Source organism: Caretta caretta, chromosome 11, assembly GCF_965140235.1.
Source record: "Caretta caretta isolate rCarCar2 chromosome 11, rCarCar1.hap1, whole genome shotgun sequence".
In the NCBI taxonomy this organism is placed as follows: domain Eukaryota; kingdom Metazoa; phylum Chordata; order Testudines; family Cheloniidae; genus Caretta; species Caretta caretta.
The window spans coordinates 8389365-8410138 of NC_134216.1; the positions used below are offsets into that span (position 1 = coordinate 8389365).

The 20774-nt window shown below is 42.2% G+C and overlaps 1 protein-coding gene and 1 long non-coding RNA gene across 6 annotated transcripts in view; one reads left to right on the forward strand and one right to left on the reverse strand.

Annotated features, from left to right (window-relative positions):
* Positions 1-11577, forward strand: part of PTPN4 (protein tyrosine phosphatase non-receptor type 4) — a 229810-nt gene extending 218233 nt beyond the window's left edge. For all 5 annotated transcript variants that reach the window (XM_048868477.2, XM_048868476.2, XM_048868482.2 and 2 more), the window contains 2 exons: positions 6857-6992; positions 10101-11577. In XM_048868477.2, the coding sequence (XP_048724434.2) occupies positions 6857-6992; positions 10101-10187 (223 nt within the window). In that variant the 3' untranslated portion in view covers positions 10188-11577. The remainder of the gene's footprint in view (positions 1-6856; positions 6993-10100) is intronic.
* On the reverse strand, positions 2542-3808 carry LOC142068514 (uncharacterized). The gene is made up of 2 exons (XR_012664324.1): positions 3737-3808; positions 2542-2868 (listed from the first exon to the last, which is right to left on the reverse strand). It is a non-coding gene; the product is annotated as an uncharacterized LOC142068514 (long non-coding RNA).
* Positions 11578-20774: the final 9197 nt, after the last annotated feature.

The following is a 20774-nucleotide window of genomic DNA, read 5'->3' on the forward strand; positions in this document are numbered from 1 at the left end:
CACCTGTTCAATTACCACATACAGCAGTCAAGCTAATTTGGGTTGGTGTTGCCCTAATGTGGAAAATGGGACAGGAGTCATTCAGTAAAAAGCTTATAATGGGGTATTGTGGACTGAAGCACCCCCTCTCTGCCTGATGATTCTGAAAGGGGCCATTTGCCGGGGTGAAGAAAGAGGGGGCTCATTAGGCTGAAGGTCGTTTCAAAAGAAATAATTCGAAGGGAACTTCCATGTTAGAACCTGAAGTTCTTCAAGTGCTTGCTCATGCCCTTCCACATTAGGTGTGTGTGCTTGCTACATGCACCAGTGCTGGAAGTTTTTCCTTCCAATAGTATCCGTAGGGGAGCGGCTCTGGCACCCTCTGGAGTGGCGCCTGCATAATGCGGTATAAGGGGTGCTGCCAGCTCCCCCCACCTTCAGTTCCTTCTTACCACCAGTGACGGTGCACGGAACGCTAGCGCTCTTCCTAGCGTTTCTTAGGTTTCGTTCGTATGAAATAGAGTTCTTGTAAAGTTAGTGTACATAGTTGTTGAGTTAGTTAGCCCTTAGCAGTAGTTAGTTTTGTTAGCCCTGTTGGAGACTTGGACGGGGAATGCGCTGGTCCCTAGGTTTAAGCCCTCCAATCATTGCAAATGGCCCATGCCTGTGAATGATCTGCATAGCAGCTGTCTCAGGTGCCTTGGTGAAAGGCACATAAGTGACAAGTGTCGTATCTGCAAGTCCTTCAAACCTAGGGCGAAGAAAGACTGCGAGATCAGACTCAAAGCGTTCCTGATGGAGTCAGTGCTCACTCCGGCCCTGGAGCAAAGGTCTGACTCGGCACCTAGCACCGTGGTATCGGTGCGTAGTGCCCTGCCAGCACCGTTGACGAGTCAGCGCCGATCCCCAGCCAAGAAGTCGAAGGCGGCTGGTAGGGGACGGTCTCCTACTCCGCGCAAGGGGAAGGACAGGGATGGGGGTGAGCTAAGACCCATGCCAAGCGGCTCATTTCCCCATCAGGATGTCTGGTCTCAGCTCATGTTGAGCGATGCAGCCCACCCTGTTCCTTGCCTGGACACAGAGGCAGGCCTTCGTCAGCTTCAGGTGACATCGATGTCTGAAGCACTTCAGGCTGCACAGGAGATCCTGATGCTCGTGTTGTTGCCCACACTGGCCCCATCGGTGCCCAGATCTCACGGTAAGCCTGCCTTGGGTCGCAGGGGACGTCCTGCCACGGTTCACCTGCTTAACACCGTCATGCCTCGGAGTTAGGGAGGCAGATGCATCGGAGCCCTCTACGGCCACTGGACCCTCGGCACCGGCAGTGGGATTCGAGGTGGACCTAGCCAGTTACCTGGCACAGACCCATGGAGGCCTGCGCTCCCCGGCAGGAACATTGGGACCAGCTCTTCACACTGCGGAACACTGTTACAGATCCCGGGAACAATCAGAAGACCGGAGCCACAGGCCCCACCAACAATCCCCTAGATGAGTGTCTCCGTATTTGGGGAGGTCCCCTCGGCACCCAGCCCGTGATACCTCCAGGTCCCGCTCCTCGCCCCAGTACTGGTCTCGAAGCGCTAGGCATGGATCTCCGATCGTCCGTCACGGATCTGCTGGTCCCCCAGGTCTCCATGGAGGCGCACATCCCGCTCAGACCAGTCCTCCTCTAGGCTTGACCGCGATTATCGCCAGGCACGGAGTCACCGCTCCAGTGGATCCTGGTCACCAGGTAGCATTCGGTCCAGATATGGCTCTGGTATGGAGCAAGGATCCACATCAGCGGGGCAGCCTCCCAGACTCTCGATGCTGTGTGCTCCGTCATTACCAAAACCTGCCCTGTGGCCCCAGGCCCAGTGGCTGGCCCTGTGGTACCCCTGGAACCCATGGGGGTTCATCCAGCCCTCCCAGCCTGCCCACTCAGTGTTGGGAGCCTCGGACAGGCCGGTGGCCTCAATGACCCAGCTCCTTCCCGTTCTTGAGGCCCCGGGGGATAAGACCCTGCCAATCCATGTGGACCAAGGGGAACAGCCTGCTGGCCCAGCACTGGTGCATGTAGCAAGCACACACACCTAAACTTCCAGCACTGGTGCATGTAGCAAGCACACACACCTAATGTGGAAGGGCATGAGCAAGGCCCAACCTGCAGTACTGGCCTTCTGCTCCTCAGCACCGGACGAGGCCATCACGGAGGCCCATCACCCAGTTCCTCAGGATGATGCTACTGAAGAGGGTCGCAGGGTCTTGGCCTGCAGGTGAACGAGTTGGAGGAGCAAGCGGACTCCCTGTTCGATGTCCCCTTCTCCACAGCCCCTGCTAGGGTGGCCCCTTCCCCTTCATGAAGGGGTATTGAAGATATCCAGCGCCTTGTGGCAAACCCCCTCCTCTCTGCCCCCCATTTCCAAATGGGCAGAGCGTAAGTACTTTGTCCCGACTAAGGGGCATGAATACCTTTACTCCCATCCAGCCCCAAATTCCCTGGTGGTTGAGGTAGTTAACCACAGGCAAATCCAGGGGCAATCTAGAGCTACCCCCAAAAATAAAGACTTCAGGAGACTGGACTTGTTCAGAAGGAAAATGTATTCCTCGTCTAGCTTACAGTTGAGGGTGGCCAACCACCAGGCCCTCCTTGGCCCCTACGACTTTAATATGTGGGAAACCACAGCCAAGTTCAAAAATGCACTCCTGGAAGGTTCCCGTAAAGAATTCCGGACGATCCTTGACGAGGGCACAGCCGCTGCTGGGGCAGCCCTTTAAGTGGTGGCAGACTCCGCCGCCTGCACCCTGGTGTCTGCCATCTCCATGTGGTGAGTATTCTGGCTGCTCCTCTCTGGGTTGTCCTCTGAGGCTCAGCAGTCGATTCAGAACCTCCCCTTCGATGGCCAGGCCCTGTTTGCGAAGCAGACAGACAACAAATTACATGGACTGAAGGACTCCCAAACCACCCTAAAAACACTGGGGCTCTAACTTCTGGGCCCAGCACGTAAGCATTTCAAACTGCAACTATGCCAGGGGAAAGGAAGCCAGCTCCAGCAGGACCCGCTGCACAAAAATCCCAAGGGCTATAGACAGAGCACGAGCCACCTGCCCCCACCCTCTGCCCAGTCGGGCTCAAACCAATCCAAGCAAGGCGCTAAAAGGTCGTTTTGAGGGTACGCGCAAAGGCAACCTATCAGTCTATTCCCTGGATCCAATTTTCCCAATTTTTTGCAACCACCTTTCCTTTTTCCTCCCAGCGTGGTCAGCAATAACTTCAGGCTGCTGGGTCCTCAGTATGGTGGCACACGGTTACACCCTCCAATTTATTTCCACCACCCCCATCCCTGTCCCTCTTTAGGGACCGTTCTTACAAGAGTCTTCTCGAGCAGGAGGTTCAGGGGTTCTTACAGCTGTGGGCGGTGGAGGAGGTCCCATTTCCTTATCAGAACAAGGGTTTCTATTCCTGGTATTTTCTGATCCCAAAGGCCAGGGGTGGTCTGCATCCTATCCTGGACCTGTGAGACCTCAACAGATACCTAAAGAACTAAAGTTTCACATGGTCCCCCTGGCTTCCATTATCCCCTCCTTGGATCCGGGAGACTGGAATGCCGCCCTCAACCTGGAAGATGCATACTTTCACTTAACGATCTTCCCAGGACACAAACGCTTTCTCTGTTTTATGGTGGGTTTGGCCCACTACCAGTTTGCAGTCCTTCTGTTTGGCCTGGCTACAGCACCAAGGGTGTTTATCAAGTGCATGGCGGTAGTCGCAGCCTACCTCAGGCGTTGGAGTATCCAGATTTACCCGTACCTCGACGACTGGCTGGTCAAAGGCAGTTACAAGGCTCAGGTCCAATGCAATGTTGCTGTATTACAAGCCACATGCTGCTCATTGGGACTACTGGTCAACCACAAAAAGTCCACATTAGTTCCACTTCAAAGGATAGAATTCATCGGGGCCGTGCTCGGCTCGACCAGGGCAAGAACGTTCCTGCCGTTAGAACGGACCTCGTCACGGAGGTGTCCACATTTCCACTGACATTGGCCAGGGTGTGCCTGTGCCTGCTAGGCCACATGGCAGCTTGCACGTACGTGGTCCGCCATGCGAGGCTCCACAATGGCTGGTATCGACCTATTCCCAATCCAGGGACCACCTGGAGAAAATTGTCACCATTCCCCTGGCAGTTGTCACCTCTCTGCAGTGATAGACTGATCGCGAGAAGGTCCTGGAACGAGTCCTGTTCAACATCCCACCATCTGTTGAGCTAGTGTCAGATGCTTCAGACCTCAGTTGGGGGGTGCACCTTGGACATCTCCAGACCTGGGGGATGTGGACCCCGGAGGAGGCAGCGTTACACATAAACATCAAGGAGCTCAGAAATGTATGGCTGGCCTGCGGTGTCTTCCTGCCACACCTCTTGGGCAAAGTGGTGAGAGTCCTGACAGACAATACAGCCTCGATGTTCTACATCAACAAGCAAGGAGGAGCGCGCTCGTTGGCTCTCTGCCAAGAGGCTCTCCGTCTCTGGGACTTCTGCATCAGCCATGGCATCCATCTGGAAGCTGGTCACCTCCGATGCATCAGGAATGCCCAAGCAGATCACCTCAGCAGGGACTTCTCCTCTTACCACGAGTGGTCGCTCCACCCGGAGGTGGCCTGCATGATCCTCCAGAGGTGGGGAACTCCCCAAGTAGATCTGTTTGCCACCAGGCAAAACAGAAAGTGCCATCTGTTTTGCTCCTGGCAGGGCCTGAGCAAGAGCTCCCTCTCCGATGCCTTCCTCTTGTCGTGGGCTGAGGATCTGATGTATGTATTCCCTCTGGTCAGCTGGGTCCTAGTAAAGATCAAGAGGAACAAAGCACAGGTTATTGTGATTGCCCCTGCGTGGCCTCGCCAACACTGGTTCGGCATGCTCATGAACATGGCGGTGGACCCTCCCTGGTCCCTTCCCTACCATCCAGACCTACTGTCACAGGATCACCGTCGGCTCCTACACCCCGACCTCGAGACTCTACACCTCTCAGCGTGGATGCTCTGTGGTTGAATTCGGAGGCGCGTACCTGCTTGGAGGAGGTCCAGCAGGTCCTCCTGGGAAGTAGGAAGCCATCCACGAGACTAACTTACCTGGCCAAGTGGACGAGGTTTTCCTGCTGGACATCAGAGTGTGGCATTTCTCCCTCGCGTTCTTCAGTGCAGTCCACCTTGGACTACTTACTACAGTTCAGAAACCAGGGTCTGGCGCATTTTTCCATCAGAGTGCACCTTGCAGCCATCTCCACATTCCACCAGTCGATCCAAGGTCAGACGGTCTTGTCTCATGACATGACTGTCAGGTTCCTGAGGGGCCTCGAGAGGTTTTATCTGCAGGTACGGGCTCCTGTCCCCCAGTGGGACCTTAACATGGTCCTCTCTAGGCTCACCGGCCCGCTTTTCCAGCTGCTGGGCTCCTTCTCCCTTTCCTACTTCCTCCTGGAAGGTCGCTTTCCTGGTGGCAGTGACGTCGGGGAGACAAGTCTCAGAGATTAAGGCCTTGACCTTGGAACCGCTTTACACAGTGTGTTATAAGGACAAAGTCCAGCTGCAGCCCTGCCCCCCCAGCCTTCCTGCTGAAGGTAGTATCTTCCTTCCACATGAGCCAGGACATATTCCTAGCAGTGTTCTGTCCCAAGCCACACAAGACTGCTGAGGAGAGGAGTCTGCATGTGCCAGACGTCCAAAGGGTCTTGGCTTTTTACTTGGAGCTTACCAAGCCTTTCCATAAATGGACCCAGCTCTTCATCGCTACAGCGGATAGGATGAAGGGCCTTCCAGTTTCTTCACAGAGGATTTCCAACTGGCTCATCTCTTGCATAAAGACCAGTTATGAGCTAGCAAAGGTCCTGCCATTGCCGATCGTCAGGGCCCATTCAACTAGAGCGCAGGCATCTACGGTGGCCTTCCTGGTGCACATCCCGATCCAGGACATCTGTAGAGCTGTGATGTCGTCCTCAGTCCACACATTCACATCTCATTATGCCATCACTCAGCAGGCCAGAGATGATGCTGGGTTCGGCAGAGCTGTATTACAATCTGCGCAGTTGTGAACTGCTTGGAGTCATTTAATGTGGAATGGACATGGGCAAGCACTCAAAGAAGAAAAGACAGTTTCCTGTTCTGTAACTAGTGTTCTTCGGGATGTTGATCATGTCCATTCCCCAACACGCCCTCCTTTCCCACTGTCGGAGTTTCCGGCAAGAAGGAACTGAGGGTGTGGGGAGCCAGCAGCTCCCCTTATACCGCACCATGCAGACGCCACTACCCTATGGATACTGCTGTTGGAAAAACTTCCGGCAGCGGTGCGTGTGGCAAGGATACACATCTAATTTGGAATGGAGATGAGCAGCATATCTCAGAGAGCACCACTCACGGAACAGGTAACTTGTCTTTTTTTGTTCACAGCAAGATGAAATTGAATGCTATGCAGTGCAGGGCACTTCAGCTCCCATGGTGAGCTGAATAGCTCTCCAGCAATTGGGAGTTTGGGAACCCCTAAAAATAGATTGCTTGGTTATACTGCAGAAAAATATCTTGAAATTCTTCAGGTTTCATATTCTAGGAGGATAAAGAAATGTGTGGAGATTGCAAAATGCAAACTTATTCAGAAGGGTAAGAGATCAATCCAATGCTTTGAAAATATTCCACAGCATTTTTATATCCAGGAAGGACAGAGCACAAACACTGCTCTTATAGAAGAATATCATCAGTAACCCTCATTGTAATAATTATAGATCTCTCTTGGGTATATTTAGATAGTGAAGATTTCAGTGTTAAATTTTTTTTACATTTTAGGAGTATATCATTTTTAAAAAAGAGAGTGTTTGAAGAGGGTTAATGAAATGACACATTTTTCTTTTCCAGTGCCGGAATTGGACGTACAGGGGTTCTTATCACTATGGAAACAGCAATGTGTCTCATTGAGTGCAATCAGCCTGTTTATCCATTAGATATTGTGAGAACAATGAGAGATCAAAGGGCCATGATGATCCAAACACCTGTAAGTATCATTCTGGCTACATTGTAGAAAAGTAATCTAATATTACACAGCGGTTTCATTCTCGCTGAAGACAGTAAGAGGTGCTGGATATTTTGAAAGAGGGCAGCTTAACTGAGAGCGGCTATGGCCTTGGTCCACTGAGAACAATAAGATATCTCGGGGATTTTGAAAGAGTGATTCTTCATGAGTTTCTCTGCAGCAGCTTCTGCTGACGGACATACTTTTTTAATAATGAAAATAAATGGCAAAAATCACTGTTAATTCTCAATATTTCTTTTCAAAAGCTATCCTTTGCACCAGACCTGCTCAATGAATGGAGAGAATAGGAAGGTGAAACTAGAGATGTGGGAAGGGAGGGTGACAGGAAGGAACAAGGTACTGGAGTATGTGTGAAGGGAAATGGAAAGAATTTCAAGAAGCAGAAGGAAATTGGAGGAGATGAATTAGGGGGAAGCTGGGTGATACAATCCAGCTGTGTAATTCTGCTCTGGCAATACAAAAAGCAACTTTAACTCTGCCCTGTAGTGACACAATAGAAAGGAACAAGTAGAAGAAATCTAATGTGTCTTTAAAAAGCAGTTTAATCTAATCTGGGATTGTAAAATACTTCAAAGGATCACGAGAGGACACCTGTCATCAGGTTTTTTGGGTGCCTTAACTGTGTGTTTCCACATGGTTTTTTTTAGCATGTTTGGAGTTTTCCTAGGTTTATAATGCTTGGTTTGGGGATAATTGGAACATCCCTGTAATGTACTTTAGCCTAAATTACTGATTTGTATTCTCTACCGTAATTCTATTTTAAGGTAATTTTTGTTTGGGAAACGGTTTAGAATCTGTTTAAGAACTTTCATTTGTCTTGGAGTCAGAGTCCATCTGACAGCTGTTCAGAGTTGAGCTTAATAGACATAAGGCAAAATTTCAGTGAAATTCATTTCTTTGACTATTACAGCACCAGTGTAACAGACTAAACCAGATTCAGTGTTTGACTCAGAGACTCCCTAAACTCTGCATGTCATCATGTCTCTTTAGACTACAATACTTCCTCCTGCCTTTGCACTTCTAGATTGATGCATGCACTTTCCACAAGGTGGCATTATGCCACGTTCATGCTTTCCATGTCATAAGTGAAAAGAACTGAGAAGTGTCAATTTTCTAGCGAAATTTTCAAACAGAAAAATATTTATTCTAATATATGTAAATCTAACTATACTGATACACATGTGATGATACAATAAATAATTAAAATTCTAAACCTATGTGACTGGTGTTTGTTTAAGATCTATGACCTGTTCAATAACCAGGGCTAGATAAAGCTGATTTAAGTCATTGGAGAGGTACAAATACTACCTTTCCAGTGGTATACAGTAACTCCTCACTTAACATTTTAGTTATGTTCCTGAAAAATGCGACTTTAAGCGAAACGATGTTAAGCAAATCCAATTTCTCCATAAGACTTAATGTAAATGAGGGGCTTAGGTTCCAGGGGAAATTTTTTTCACCAAACAAAAGACTATATTATATAGTTTTAAACAAACAATTTAATACTGGTACACAGTGATCGATGACTGAAGCTTGGTTGAGGTGGAGGAGTCAGAGGGTGGGATATTTCCCAGGGAATGCTTTACTGCAAAATGATGAACTAGCAATTGGCTGAGCCCTCAAGGGTTAACTCTCTCAGCCTACAAGGCAGCAGGAAAGGAGGGAGGGCAGACAGAGACTGTGTGTGTGTTTGAGAGATAGAGATGCGAATTTCCCCTTTAAGTATGAAGAGTGGGGTCAGAAGTACACTGCCTTGTTAATTAGATCAGCAAGCTGAGACTGGACTGTAGCTCTCTCTGTCCCTGTGTCCCCCCTACTCTATGGAAGATGGGTAAGCGGGGTGCAGGAGCAGGGGGGAGTGGGACACCCTGATATTAGCCCTCCTCTTTTTCCCCTCCCCCCCACAGCAAACAGGAGTCTCGGGGAGCAGCTCCAAGGCAGAGGGCAGGAGCAGCACATGGCGGTGGGGGGAGGGACAGCTGAACTGCTGCCAGTTGATAGCCTGCTGAGCAGCTGCTGCACAGGGAACTTAGGAGAGCTGATAGGGGGGCTACAGGTCCACCCTGGTTCCAACCACCCACCAGCTAGCTGCAAGGGGCTGCTGTTCCTGCAAGCAGTGGACAAAGCAGGTGGCTGCCAAACGACATTAGAAGGGAGCATTGCACAACTTTAATTGAGCATGTTCCCTAATTGATCAGCAATGAAACAATGTTAATCAGGACGACTTTGAGTGAGGAGTTTTTGTATATTGTTATACAGCGATCATTTATATCTGTAAAAAAAGAAAAGGAGTACTTGTGGCACCTTAGAGACTAACCAATTTATTTGAGCATAAGCTTTCGTGAGCTACAGCTCACTTCATCGGATGTATACTGTGGAAAGCATAGAAGATCTTTTTGTATTGTGTGTATAAAAAGATCTTCTACACTTTCCACAGTATGCATCCGATGAAGTGAGCTGTAGCTCACGAAAGCTCATGCTCAAATAAATTGGTTAGTCTCTAAGGTGCCACAAGTACTCCTTTTTTTTTGCAAATACAGACTAACACGGCTGTTACTCTGAAACCTGACATTTATATCTGTGGCACTTTGCAAGATAGTGGCTGTATTTTATGATCCGCTCTAAGGTATTTTGCTTTTTTTTGTTTAGTTGAGACATGGTTTTAGTAACTTGTATCTCAAGAACTGCTAGAATTGAAAATAAAATGCTTTATTAAGAAGCCAGGATTCAAGCTTTTGATGACATAAAGCACTGGTTTCTCATTCTAAAAGTTTGTGAGATATGAGCAACTAATATGTCAAAATTAATGTAAAGGGGAAAAGGCAAGGTAGTTTTGGTACAATATTTCTTAAGGTTTAGAGGTAGGAAAACCTAAGACTAGTTAATCCATGGGGTTGGAGTGACTCCCTACTCCTCAATAAAGGTACAATCACCAAACGGCTGCTTTTGATGAGGCACAATTCTGTCCTTTCAAGATAGGATGGGTGACCTAAGAGACCTTTTCTATCTCTAACTTATATGATTAAATTATGTTTCTTTTTCAATTAACTTCATCAACTTTCTTTTCAGAGTCAATACAGATTTGTTTGTGAAGCTATTTTGAAGGTGTATGAAGAAGGATTTGTTAAACCTTTAAAGACATCGCTGCATAAATAAGAGCAAAAGGGCTAGGATCCATATTGAAGTATCCTGTCCTCTGTAATAAACTGGCAGCATTCATTGTGCCATAACTCTGCTTGCAGGAAATGGTGTCGGAGAACAATGAAGAATTGACAAAGGACTTCGAAAACTTCAGCACTGTTGCACTTTATGTTGAAACAAAAATCAATCTCTAAAACTCTATTACTTACATGTGTTTGAAGACTTCATTATTTTCATGCTTTGCTCCGAACAAACCATAAATTGAAAGAACTGAGTGTGTTCAGGGTAACTTATGATATCTCATTGTAGTGCCATATACTCCCCTTCTGGTTGAATTGCTACAAACAAGGCTTGGAATTATTTCACTCTGGTATACAACTGCGTCTTTTAAAAACAAAACAAAAATCTACACTAAGCCATGGTCTCTTCCAGTGCTAGATTTATTTACGGTGTACGGATCCTCACTTTTGTTTTTAAAAACATCAGCAATATTGCCAATATTAGATAGAGACACTGCCTACTGATGCAGCACACTTTGCTCTTCACCCCTATTAGAGACCAGCTGGTTATGAGAGGAAAGCTGGAATCTGTGTTAACCCAGCGGTAGCTGCATAACGTCCACTTACCAGCATCTTGTAAAATATAAACAGCATTTCTCTGAACTGATGGCACAACTTATTTCTGTGTCATAACACTGGTGTATTCCAAATCATGTGACTTAACATTACATAACGGGAACTAGTGCATGCATTGCGTCTTAACCCCTTAAGTGCCTTGAGACTTACAGAGTATGTCTAATGAAAAGGCACTCATATGACCCTATGGGGAAGGTATTATCCTGTCATATTTATTTTAATGGGTTCATATTTTAATACATGGCCCTTGGTGCTTTGATTATGGTACTGCAAGGGGGTCACAGAATACCATTCCCTTTTTCCTTATACAAATACCTGCATGCTACTATGGGTAGCAAATCACACCTACTTAATGTATGAGCATTGTTTGCTGCTGTGAAATGGAAAACCTGACACATTCCTTCCAATTGGTAACTTATTAGCAGCTGATAATGAAAAGCCAGTAGGTTGTTAGAAATCATTTTACCCTACCATTGAGAAAATCTGTCTCATTTAATTAGATTATAACTTTTTAATACCACTGATATTTAAGGTTAAACTTACCATCAAGTGTGATTAATTCCTTTCCATTATCTGCTAACCAGTTATTTTTCTAAGTCTTCATCCGTAGATTTCAAGCCATGTTCGTACTGGACTTTTTAATTATTATTATTATTATTAAAGTAAGGAATAAAACACTGTCAGATTGTCCCAAAACTTTATTTTACTCTCTTAATGACCCCAGGCATTTTTTCTGTTATCCTTGTATAAAATTAAATTGTTCCATTTTGTGTGCGTTGTTTCTTATTTAAGTCATTAGCATATTTGTAATGAGCAGTTTGTCTGTTTGATACAGTATCTGAGCTCATTGTAAGCATATGTATATTTTGTCCCTTTTCAATATTTTTTCCAGTTTGGGAGAAGCCAACTGATAAGCAAGGTATTGAGCTTGAAATACAGTGAGTAGGGGTTCAGTCACTTTTTTGACTACCCTTCAGAAACCTAACTTTACATGCCAATATTTAAAAGGTTTGTTATTTTATTGATTTCCTGAAAATTATTATCCGTTCAGTTTTGTTAATAAGCTATATAAAGTGTAGAATTAAAAGATATAAAGTTCTAAACTGAGAAAGTTTAAATATTGTAAAATTCTTCTATATAATATACTCTCTTCAATGGGCATTTAGAAGAAATGACAGTTATAAAATACTTAAGAAAACAGTGAAAGTGAATTCAGGTCAGTTGAAGTCCTAGTTTATGAATCTGTAAACATCAAGAACCGTGATGCCAAATAGAAGAGATATAGAGTTTTAAATATTTTTCAGAAATAAAAAGAACATAATTAATATTAGATGGGCTGTAGCCCTTATTTACAAAGAAATTCTGCTATGTATATTTCTAGAGCTGACATTCAATTCAATATTATCCCTCCGTGAACAGGTTAATCTTCTTTAAAAGTACAGCGTAAGCTGACTCTACTGCCAGGTAACTGACAACGTGGCTTGCTTCCTAGAGAAATTGATAGGGAAAGGTAGTAATTTTACCCAATTCTAAACTGAGGATTTAGATATTCTCCAGTCTGTAGGATCGACATCTATACCAGTCGTACTTGGTGTAATCCTGCTAGGTGCTCAGTACCTCAGAGGGAGGCACTCAGGACCTTATAGGATTGGAGCCTTTCGGTGCATTTTCAGAGACTTTACCTTTACATCACTCAGGTAACGAAAAGAGATTAGGGGTATGTGTTTTTATTTTGACACCTGGGGTGATGATATAAAGATGTTTTACATGGAAGTGTTGAAAAAATCCATATCTCCTTAGTAGTCCATTTCTAGTCAACAGAACGTGAAATATCACAGGATGTTATCTCACACCTACTGAGCATAAATAGTAAAACACCTTTGGATATTAAGCCAAAAGTAGTTGTTCCTATTTTGATGGCCATCCAAAAGAAATACTTTTTCTCTGGATTAGAGAGACATAAAAAAAAAATAAACTGGCTTTAATCTTAGTTTTGTTTTAAACTGTCTGCAACAAAATTGTTACCCTGTACTTTGGAAAGTTTTCAAGCTTTGACTTCCATGTGACAGCACTTTGAGCCATAATATTGGCTAGCTCGAAGGCTAATTTATAGGACTGTCAAACTATTAAAAAATTAATCGCAATCAATCGCATGATTAAAAAAATTAATTGCACTTTAAACACTAATAGAATACCATTTATTTAAATATTATTTGATGTTTTCTCCATTTTCAAATATATTGATTTCAATTACAACACAGAATACAAAGTGTACAGTGCTCATTTTATATTTATTTTTATTACAACCTAATATAAGTACTGTAGTGCAATCTCTTTATAATGAATGTTGAACTTACAAATGTAGAATTATACCAAATATAATTGTACAAAATATATAACTGCATTCAAAAACAAAACACTGTAAAACTTTAGAACCTACAAGTCCACTCAGTCCTACTTCAGCCAATCACTCAGACAAACAAGTTTGGTTACAATTTGCAGGAGATAATGCTCCCCACATCTTGTTTACAGTATCACTTGAAAGTGAGAACAGGCTTCCGCATGGCACTGTTGTAGCTGGCATTGCAAGATAGTTATGTGCCAGATGCGCTAAAGTTTCATATGTCACTTCATGCTTCAGCCAGAAGACATGTCCATGCTGATGGGTTCTACTCGATAACAGTCCAAAGCAGAGCAGACCGATGCATGTTCATTTTCATCATCTGAGTCAGATGCCACCACAGTAGGTTGATTTTCTTTTTTGGTGATTCGGGTTCTATAGTTTCTGCATCTGAGTGTTGCTCTTTTAAGACAGCTGAAAGCATTCTCCACACGTCATCCCTCTCAGATTTTGGAAGGCACTTCAGATTCTTAAACTTTGGGTCGAGTGCTGTATCTATCCTTAGAAATCTCACATTGGTACCTTCTTTGTGTTTTGTCAAATATGCAGTGAAAGTGTTCTTAAAATGAACATGTGTTGGGTCATCATCTGAGACTGCTATGACATGAAATATATGGCAGAATGTGGGTAAAACAAAAAAGAGACATACAAATCTCCCCCGAGCAGTTCAGTCACAAATTTAACGCTTTTTTTTTTTAACGAACATCATCAGCATGGAAGCATGTCCTCTGGAATGGTGGCAGAAGCATGAAGGGGCATGAATGATTAGCATATGTGGCATGTAAATACCTTGCAACTCTGTCTACAAAAGTGCCATGCGATCTGTTCTCACTTTCGGGTGACATTGTAAATAAGAAGCAGTCAGCAGTATCTCCTGTAAATGTAAACAAACTTGTTTGTCTTAGCAATTGGCGGAACAAGAAGTAGGACTGAGTGGACTTCTAGGCGCTAAAGTTTTACATTGTTTTGGTTTTGAGTGCACTTACGTAAAAAAAAATCTACATTTAAAAGTTACACTTTCACGACAAAGGAATTGCACTACAGTACTTGTATGAGGGGAATTTAAAAATAGTATTTTTTATTATTTTGACAGTGCAAATATTTGTAATAAAAATAATAATATAAACTGAGCACTGTACACTTTGTATTCTGTGTTGTAATAGAAATCAATATATTTGAAATGTAGAAAAAATCCAAAAATATTTAATAAATTTCAGTTGGTATTCTATTGTTTAACAGTGCAATTCATTGTGTTCAAATTTTTTAATCGTAGTAAATTTTTTTAGTTAATCACATGAGTTAACTGTGATTTATTGACAGCCCTACTAATTTAACTAAGCACTTAATGTCTAAAAAATTAAATTTTAAAATATACATCTATTATATTAAGATATTTTATGTTCATAGCCAAGTTGTAAGTGAAAATAATGGCATTGCCCTTTTTCATACTCTTACTGAGGGAAAGGAGGAATAGAGAATTTATAGCAACATTGTGTACTACTGGTATTTTACATATTTAAATATTCTTATGTAAGGTCACCAAAGCAGTTTGAGTTTGCAAGATCCATTTATACCACAATTGAGTGGAGTATATTATTGACTGTTTTTTTGTATTGATTTCAGATAGAGACAGGAACATAAGACTTCTTAGAAGTCTTCATCTCCATTGACTTAAACTGATTTCTTGTACTAACCAGCTGCAGTGAAAAAAAAAAATCCCAAGTATCAGTATGTTAGCTGAAATTAGGGCAACAAGTTTATAGACAAATGTTATGGGGTTTTTTTAGCTTCCCTAAAGGCACATATATGGTGATAATTAAGACTTTTTTGAGCAGCATTGAAAAGCATCAAAGCCTTATTTGCACCATAAAGCATTAGTTCAAAAAAATGTTTCTACCTGTTGTGGTATAAATGGCCTTAAAAATATTTTTCTGTGGCTGAAAAAAGTCAAAACTGCTAAATATTTTACTTTGGGTTATGAAGATCTGTATCATTAGCCGCAAAAGAAAAAAAAACTGTGTTTCGTGGTGTACAAAACATGAATGTATCTTTCAGACCTAATGACCTATACGTGTTTAGTGTTATGACTGTTGGATTTTATGGATAATTATTTTCATACCATTTGTTTAAAATAAAAGTTGGCGTGGAAGGGGAAGAAAAGGAAAAAAATGTAAAAAAATTTGTAACGCTTCCATGATACTAATGCAGTTTTTCTTTAAATCACATGGTTTTTGTTGTAAATAACAGCAATATTATGACAGTTCGTGCCAATGTATGATGTTTCAGATTCTTTTTGTTTCGTTTTGGCTTCCTGATTGAAAACTGCAACTGCCATTTATTATTTCAAGTATCTTTGCTGAAGGGTTTTCTTTTAAATGCAGAAATTTGGAGCTCTTGACTTTTTTGAGTGTTTGGAGGGAAGGAGCATGATTTTTTGTTTTTGCTAAATATGAAGTAATGTACAGGTAACTTATTATGAAGCATACACAGATGTCAGCCAATCACTCTGAGAAGTAACTTTCGGTAAGCCAGCTAAATGTGTTTTATCAGCACTCAGTTATATTGCATTTGGAGATATTTGGTTCTCAAATAGTACAATATTCTTAAGCAATAAAACTTACTACTTTTATACTCTTTATTCCAAAATATTCTACCCCAGTCACTAGTAAAAAAAAATCTAGATTATTCAGGCAACTACAGTTAGCACTGGCTCATGTTTCTTCCCGGTTTCCACAAATTACAATTTGAAATTATTGTATTTTCCATGTCTCCTCCAGCAACAACATTTCTTTAGGATAGCCTCTTAGTCATTCTGCCATCTTCTATCATAAAAACATTGAAAAAGCAGTTGAAGAGACCAAGAGAAGGTCTGCTGTGGAACCATGTAACTGGCACCTTCCCATGGAAAGTAAGCAGATAACTTTGCAGAACCCAAAGGAAGGCAAAAATGCAGCTGAACTGCTGCAGTTCCAACATGCAGGGAGACAGAAAGCAGAGAAGGTCATGCACAAAGATTCTGCAGCCCCCTACATGTGGTGGAGCAGAATTGCATGGTGTTCCAGGTATTACCTTATGTATGAGGTGTGGGAGGTGTTCAGTGGTGAAAGGAAATCGCAAGGGCGTGGCCTGTAGGTCAGCAAACTGTATAGATCCAACATCCACAAACCTTCAGGTAGGGAGTAGGAGAGCCAGCAGACCTGCTCTGCAGGTGCCCCATGCCTTGTTTCTGGGGAGGATTCTGGTCTCACATTCAAATTTGGCTTACTCAAAACTTTGTATAAGTCACCAGAATTTTATCGCCTAAAGTCACCTGTGACCAAACATTTATAATCTCACATGCATCACAAATTCCAGATCTCTGGTTTGCTATGCATTATACAGCATCAGAACAGCGATGTCAGCTTATCTGTGGCTTGCTAATTCCAGTACCCTACTTTCCTTTAAAACATGTAAAACCATTATTTTAAAATAGAAAACCTTTTTAAACAGTAAAGGAGTGTTCCTTTTTTTTTTTTTTTTCTCCATTGCACATGCCATAGATCATTGCTGGGGTCCAATGCCAAAATTCAATAAACGTATCCACTCTGTAAAGGAGTGTCTCATTTCATTTGTTAAAAGTTGCAAAGATAAGTATATTAATGGTGATAGGGAAGGTGCTAGGAGAGGAAAGTGATTTTTTTTGCTTTAATAAACCTATTTTATCCTATCTATATTGTCGCACTATAATTAGAAACCAAAGCTGAAATTGTTGGGTTATCAGCCTGCAGAGGAGAGGTGGCTAGTTAGATGAAACATGTCAAATTGACCCCTATGCAGAGCTGGCACAGACCTATGCACCCCTTCAGAGGACTTTTCCAACATAAGTGTTTAATGGGTGCATAGGCTATAAGCTGACCCTTTGCAGGTTGGTGAATTTCACTCATTGTGATGTGAGTTGAGAGAAATTGGGGAGGAATGAATCATTGCGTTCTTTTAAAAACATTACTCTTGGATAAGTTGACACTTCATCACCTTAAAGTCAAATGTTCTGGTTATTTGCTTTTTTGGGGCTAGATGTTGAAAGAACACAAAATAACCAAAATACATCATTCTGTGGTATTCCTCAGCATTAGTTCTTGCTTCACAGACCTTGGTTGACAATTTTGTTCGTTGCATTATTTCATATTTAGCAAGTTTTAATATTTTAAGGTTCATTTTTTCTAAGTTTCTTGAATTTCAAATAGCACTTTATCTCATGCTTTTACTACTGACTTAACTATTGGACAAAATAAATTGTTATGGGCTTGGAGAGAGATACTTAACTGATTTCTGTACAGAGTTGATTTGGATCGCACCCTGGTACAAATGCTTTACAGTTTTCTAACCGTTTTTGGCTTACTTCATATGTCCCTGACACCGTCAAATAAGAAGTCTTGACAATTTTTAATCTCCATTTTACTGTGTTATAATAATTTTAAAGTCTGGTACTAAAAACAAGGTGCAAACATAAACTACAGGGTACTCTTGAATTCATCTCTGTGTTCTCTCTCAGCTAGCTACAAATAAGCTATGTTTACTGAAGTATGTCGCTTAGCATTATTTTAACATTAGGTAAATAACCTGAAAATCAGGTAATTCTTTTTTGTACTTGTGTTATAACTTATTTTGAGTTTTGATAACTAAAGATAAGTAGATAATGCACAATAGTAAGTTTTTAAAAAGTTGTAATCCTTTTACTCCGAGGCAGAGTCTTGAAACACAAGTGAAGGGATTAACACAGTTTACAATAAGCTGTTTTGTTCTCTCTTTATTAATTAGAATATATCCACAACTAGCCCAGTGCAATTATCTCAGTATATTATGGCTCCACAGTAACAATCCATATCATCTTAACAAATAAGAAAAACTAGACTTTAATTTCCTATTATGTAGATGTAACTTTATTTCAGGTAGCTCACTTATCAGTGATCTAGTTTTAACTAGTGAATTTGGCAAAGCTATTCTTGTGTGTTTTTCTGTAATAGGTGCTATACTATATGTGAGAATACAAACGGGGGAAAATCTTGTCTGGGTCATATTCACAATCATCGGTGGCAGTATTTATTTGCAAGTCACTTATGGGTAATAAGTTTGCATTTTCTGCTGCAGCTTTGCATATGTCTGATTTCAATTGGGTTTCATACTGCTTAGTGAGTGTCTATGAATGTGTAAGTAGATCATCCCCCAAGGTTAAATAGCTCCTTTGTTATTTAGCCCAATTCTATTAAAATCTTTCTGTTAAAGTTAAAATATGCTCTTCCCTTAAGTAGGTTTTTGCCTATGAATTTGTACAATTGCTCGTCAGATAAACCTATTCAGAAAACACATCGTCTAGGTTGCTCAGTTGAAAAATAAACTTGAATTTGGTCAACACTGGACAATGTGAAAAGAAATTCAGCTTTTGTCACTGCAGCTACTGTATACTTCAAAGAGCCTTATGTGTCCTCATTCTGGTAAAATGAAAGTTCTTGCGATTAATATGGTACACTAACATTCTACAGAATACCAGCAGCTCCCAAGATAAATATGCTAGTTAACATTTAAGAAGTCTTGTTTTAGTCTTAAGAACAATTTCATTCTATTATGTGAAATAAATGCTGTTATACATATTTTGTGGATATATTTAATTTCAATTGGCAAATGGTTGTCTAGGTGCAAACTTGAAAAAATATATAGTTTACTTGTGAATCTTAATTGTTTAATTGCAAAATAAAGATGTGCTTTAGTAATTTAAAGTTTAATTTCTGGGAGATTTTCTACCTGCTGTATACTTGGTTTTGTCATGCCATTCCTGCATAAATTCTGTATTTTTAACATTATATAGTATTACCATAAATACAGCTCTGCTTTGCTGTAGGTGAGGGTTTTTGTGTGTGTGAACTGAATGCTAGTTAAAAGATGCTAAATTAACAAGTGACATTTTCTATCTATAGAACAAGTAGGGTATGAGCTGTGGAAGCACAAGTTTCTTCCATGCTTTCCTGACAGTGAACCTCAGCTTTACACTAGAGAGAACCACACCTCTGCCATTATTAATCCTTTATATAGTTATATTTTTGTGTTTTTCAGAATAAAACAGTCGGTGCTCCATCAAGCTTACAGCCTGATAGACAAAATTTGGGATGGTGTAGAGATTATTGATGGGAAGAATGACAGTTCCTGGTAGAAGTTTGTGATGAAGTGGACAAAAAGTGGGAGACTGTTCCAGGCAAATTGGTCGATATGAATGAAGGTGCAAAGCCAAGAGCAAGTGAAAAAGATGAAAGGATCTATAACAGAAAAGGACTGGGAGGAGTTTTCTGAGCAGGACGACGGACTAGGGAAAAATGAGAACAGCACCTTAGCACAGTGAGATTGATTAGGGAAGTTGGAGTTGGATCTGATGTAGTAAAGAAACACTGCTGGAGGCATTCAATGAAGGGGGGAGTGGCAAGAGATAATTTTAAATAGCAATATTTTGTTTAAACTGGAATAGGGAGAGATGAATGAGAAGGCTGGATAGGAGGAAGAGTAATCGCAGTTGAACTCATGGACAAAGGGTTTGAGCATTGAATATAGTGAGGAAAGCAGATTTTAATTATATGTGAGATTAATAAGTCATGAGTTAGCAAGAGGCTGCATATGGGAGAGGAGAGAATTTAAATGTCACTGATATTACAAGGCTGGAAGGTAAGAACAGTAGCATTTGTCACTGGTGATGGAGAATGGACATTGTGAGAGGGATTAGGTGGAAAAGCATTCAGTCTTGGGAGCGACTGAATGGGGCCTTGTGGTAGGAGGTCATTGTCCATAATGCTTCAATCTTTGTCTTCTGTGAGGTCTGGCATACCAATGAGTGCAAGTACAGTGGCAGTTGTGTGGTGTGGACACCTGTCCACTAGAAAGTGAGCTGAAAGCATTGTGTTTTTGCAAAGATGATGCATCAACTGACCTGCACTTATGATCTGGGAACTGCAAAGAAAAGTGAAGTTGATTAGTTTCTAAAGGTATTGGGTTTCCCCTTTTCCTCCAGTACAAGTTTTCAAAATGTGCATGTATTTCCTGATAGTGTACTGTGAGCAAGCAGGCATCCCTTTCACTCAGTACAGAATGCATAAACTGAATTAGCATCCAGAATGCATCCCCTTTCTGGGATTTGCCTTCATTACTCAAATAAGATATAAACGTCAATCTAAGCTTCCTCCTGTGCTTGCTTTGTTCCTAGCGTTTCCACCTGAAGGTCGCTTCTGTCCTAGCATCTAGCTCCCTGTCTCCAGAGAGACATGCCCAAAAACCTATCCCAGTGTCCTTACAAGACACTGTGTCTCATCAGAAATTACTTTGTAACTTTATACACTTTTCTAACAACCGTGGCATGAAGACAAGTCAACAGAAGAGCTTTGTTTTGGGCGGTGGTTCCTATGTATATTCCACTGTGGGTGCACATGTGTTCCATGCACCTAAGACCAGAAGATTCTTGCTAGTAGTGTCCGTTGGCCTGTGCCTGTACCCCTCTCCTCATGCTCCAAATCAAAAGCGTACTGCACAGCATGGACCAACCGTCTCTCT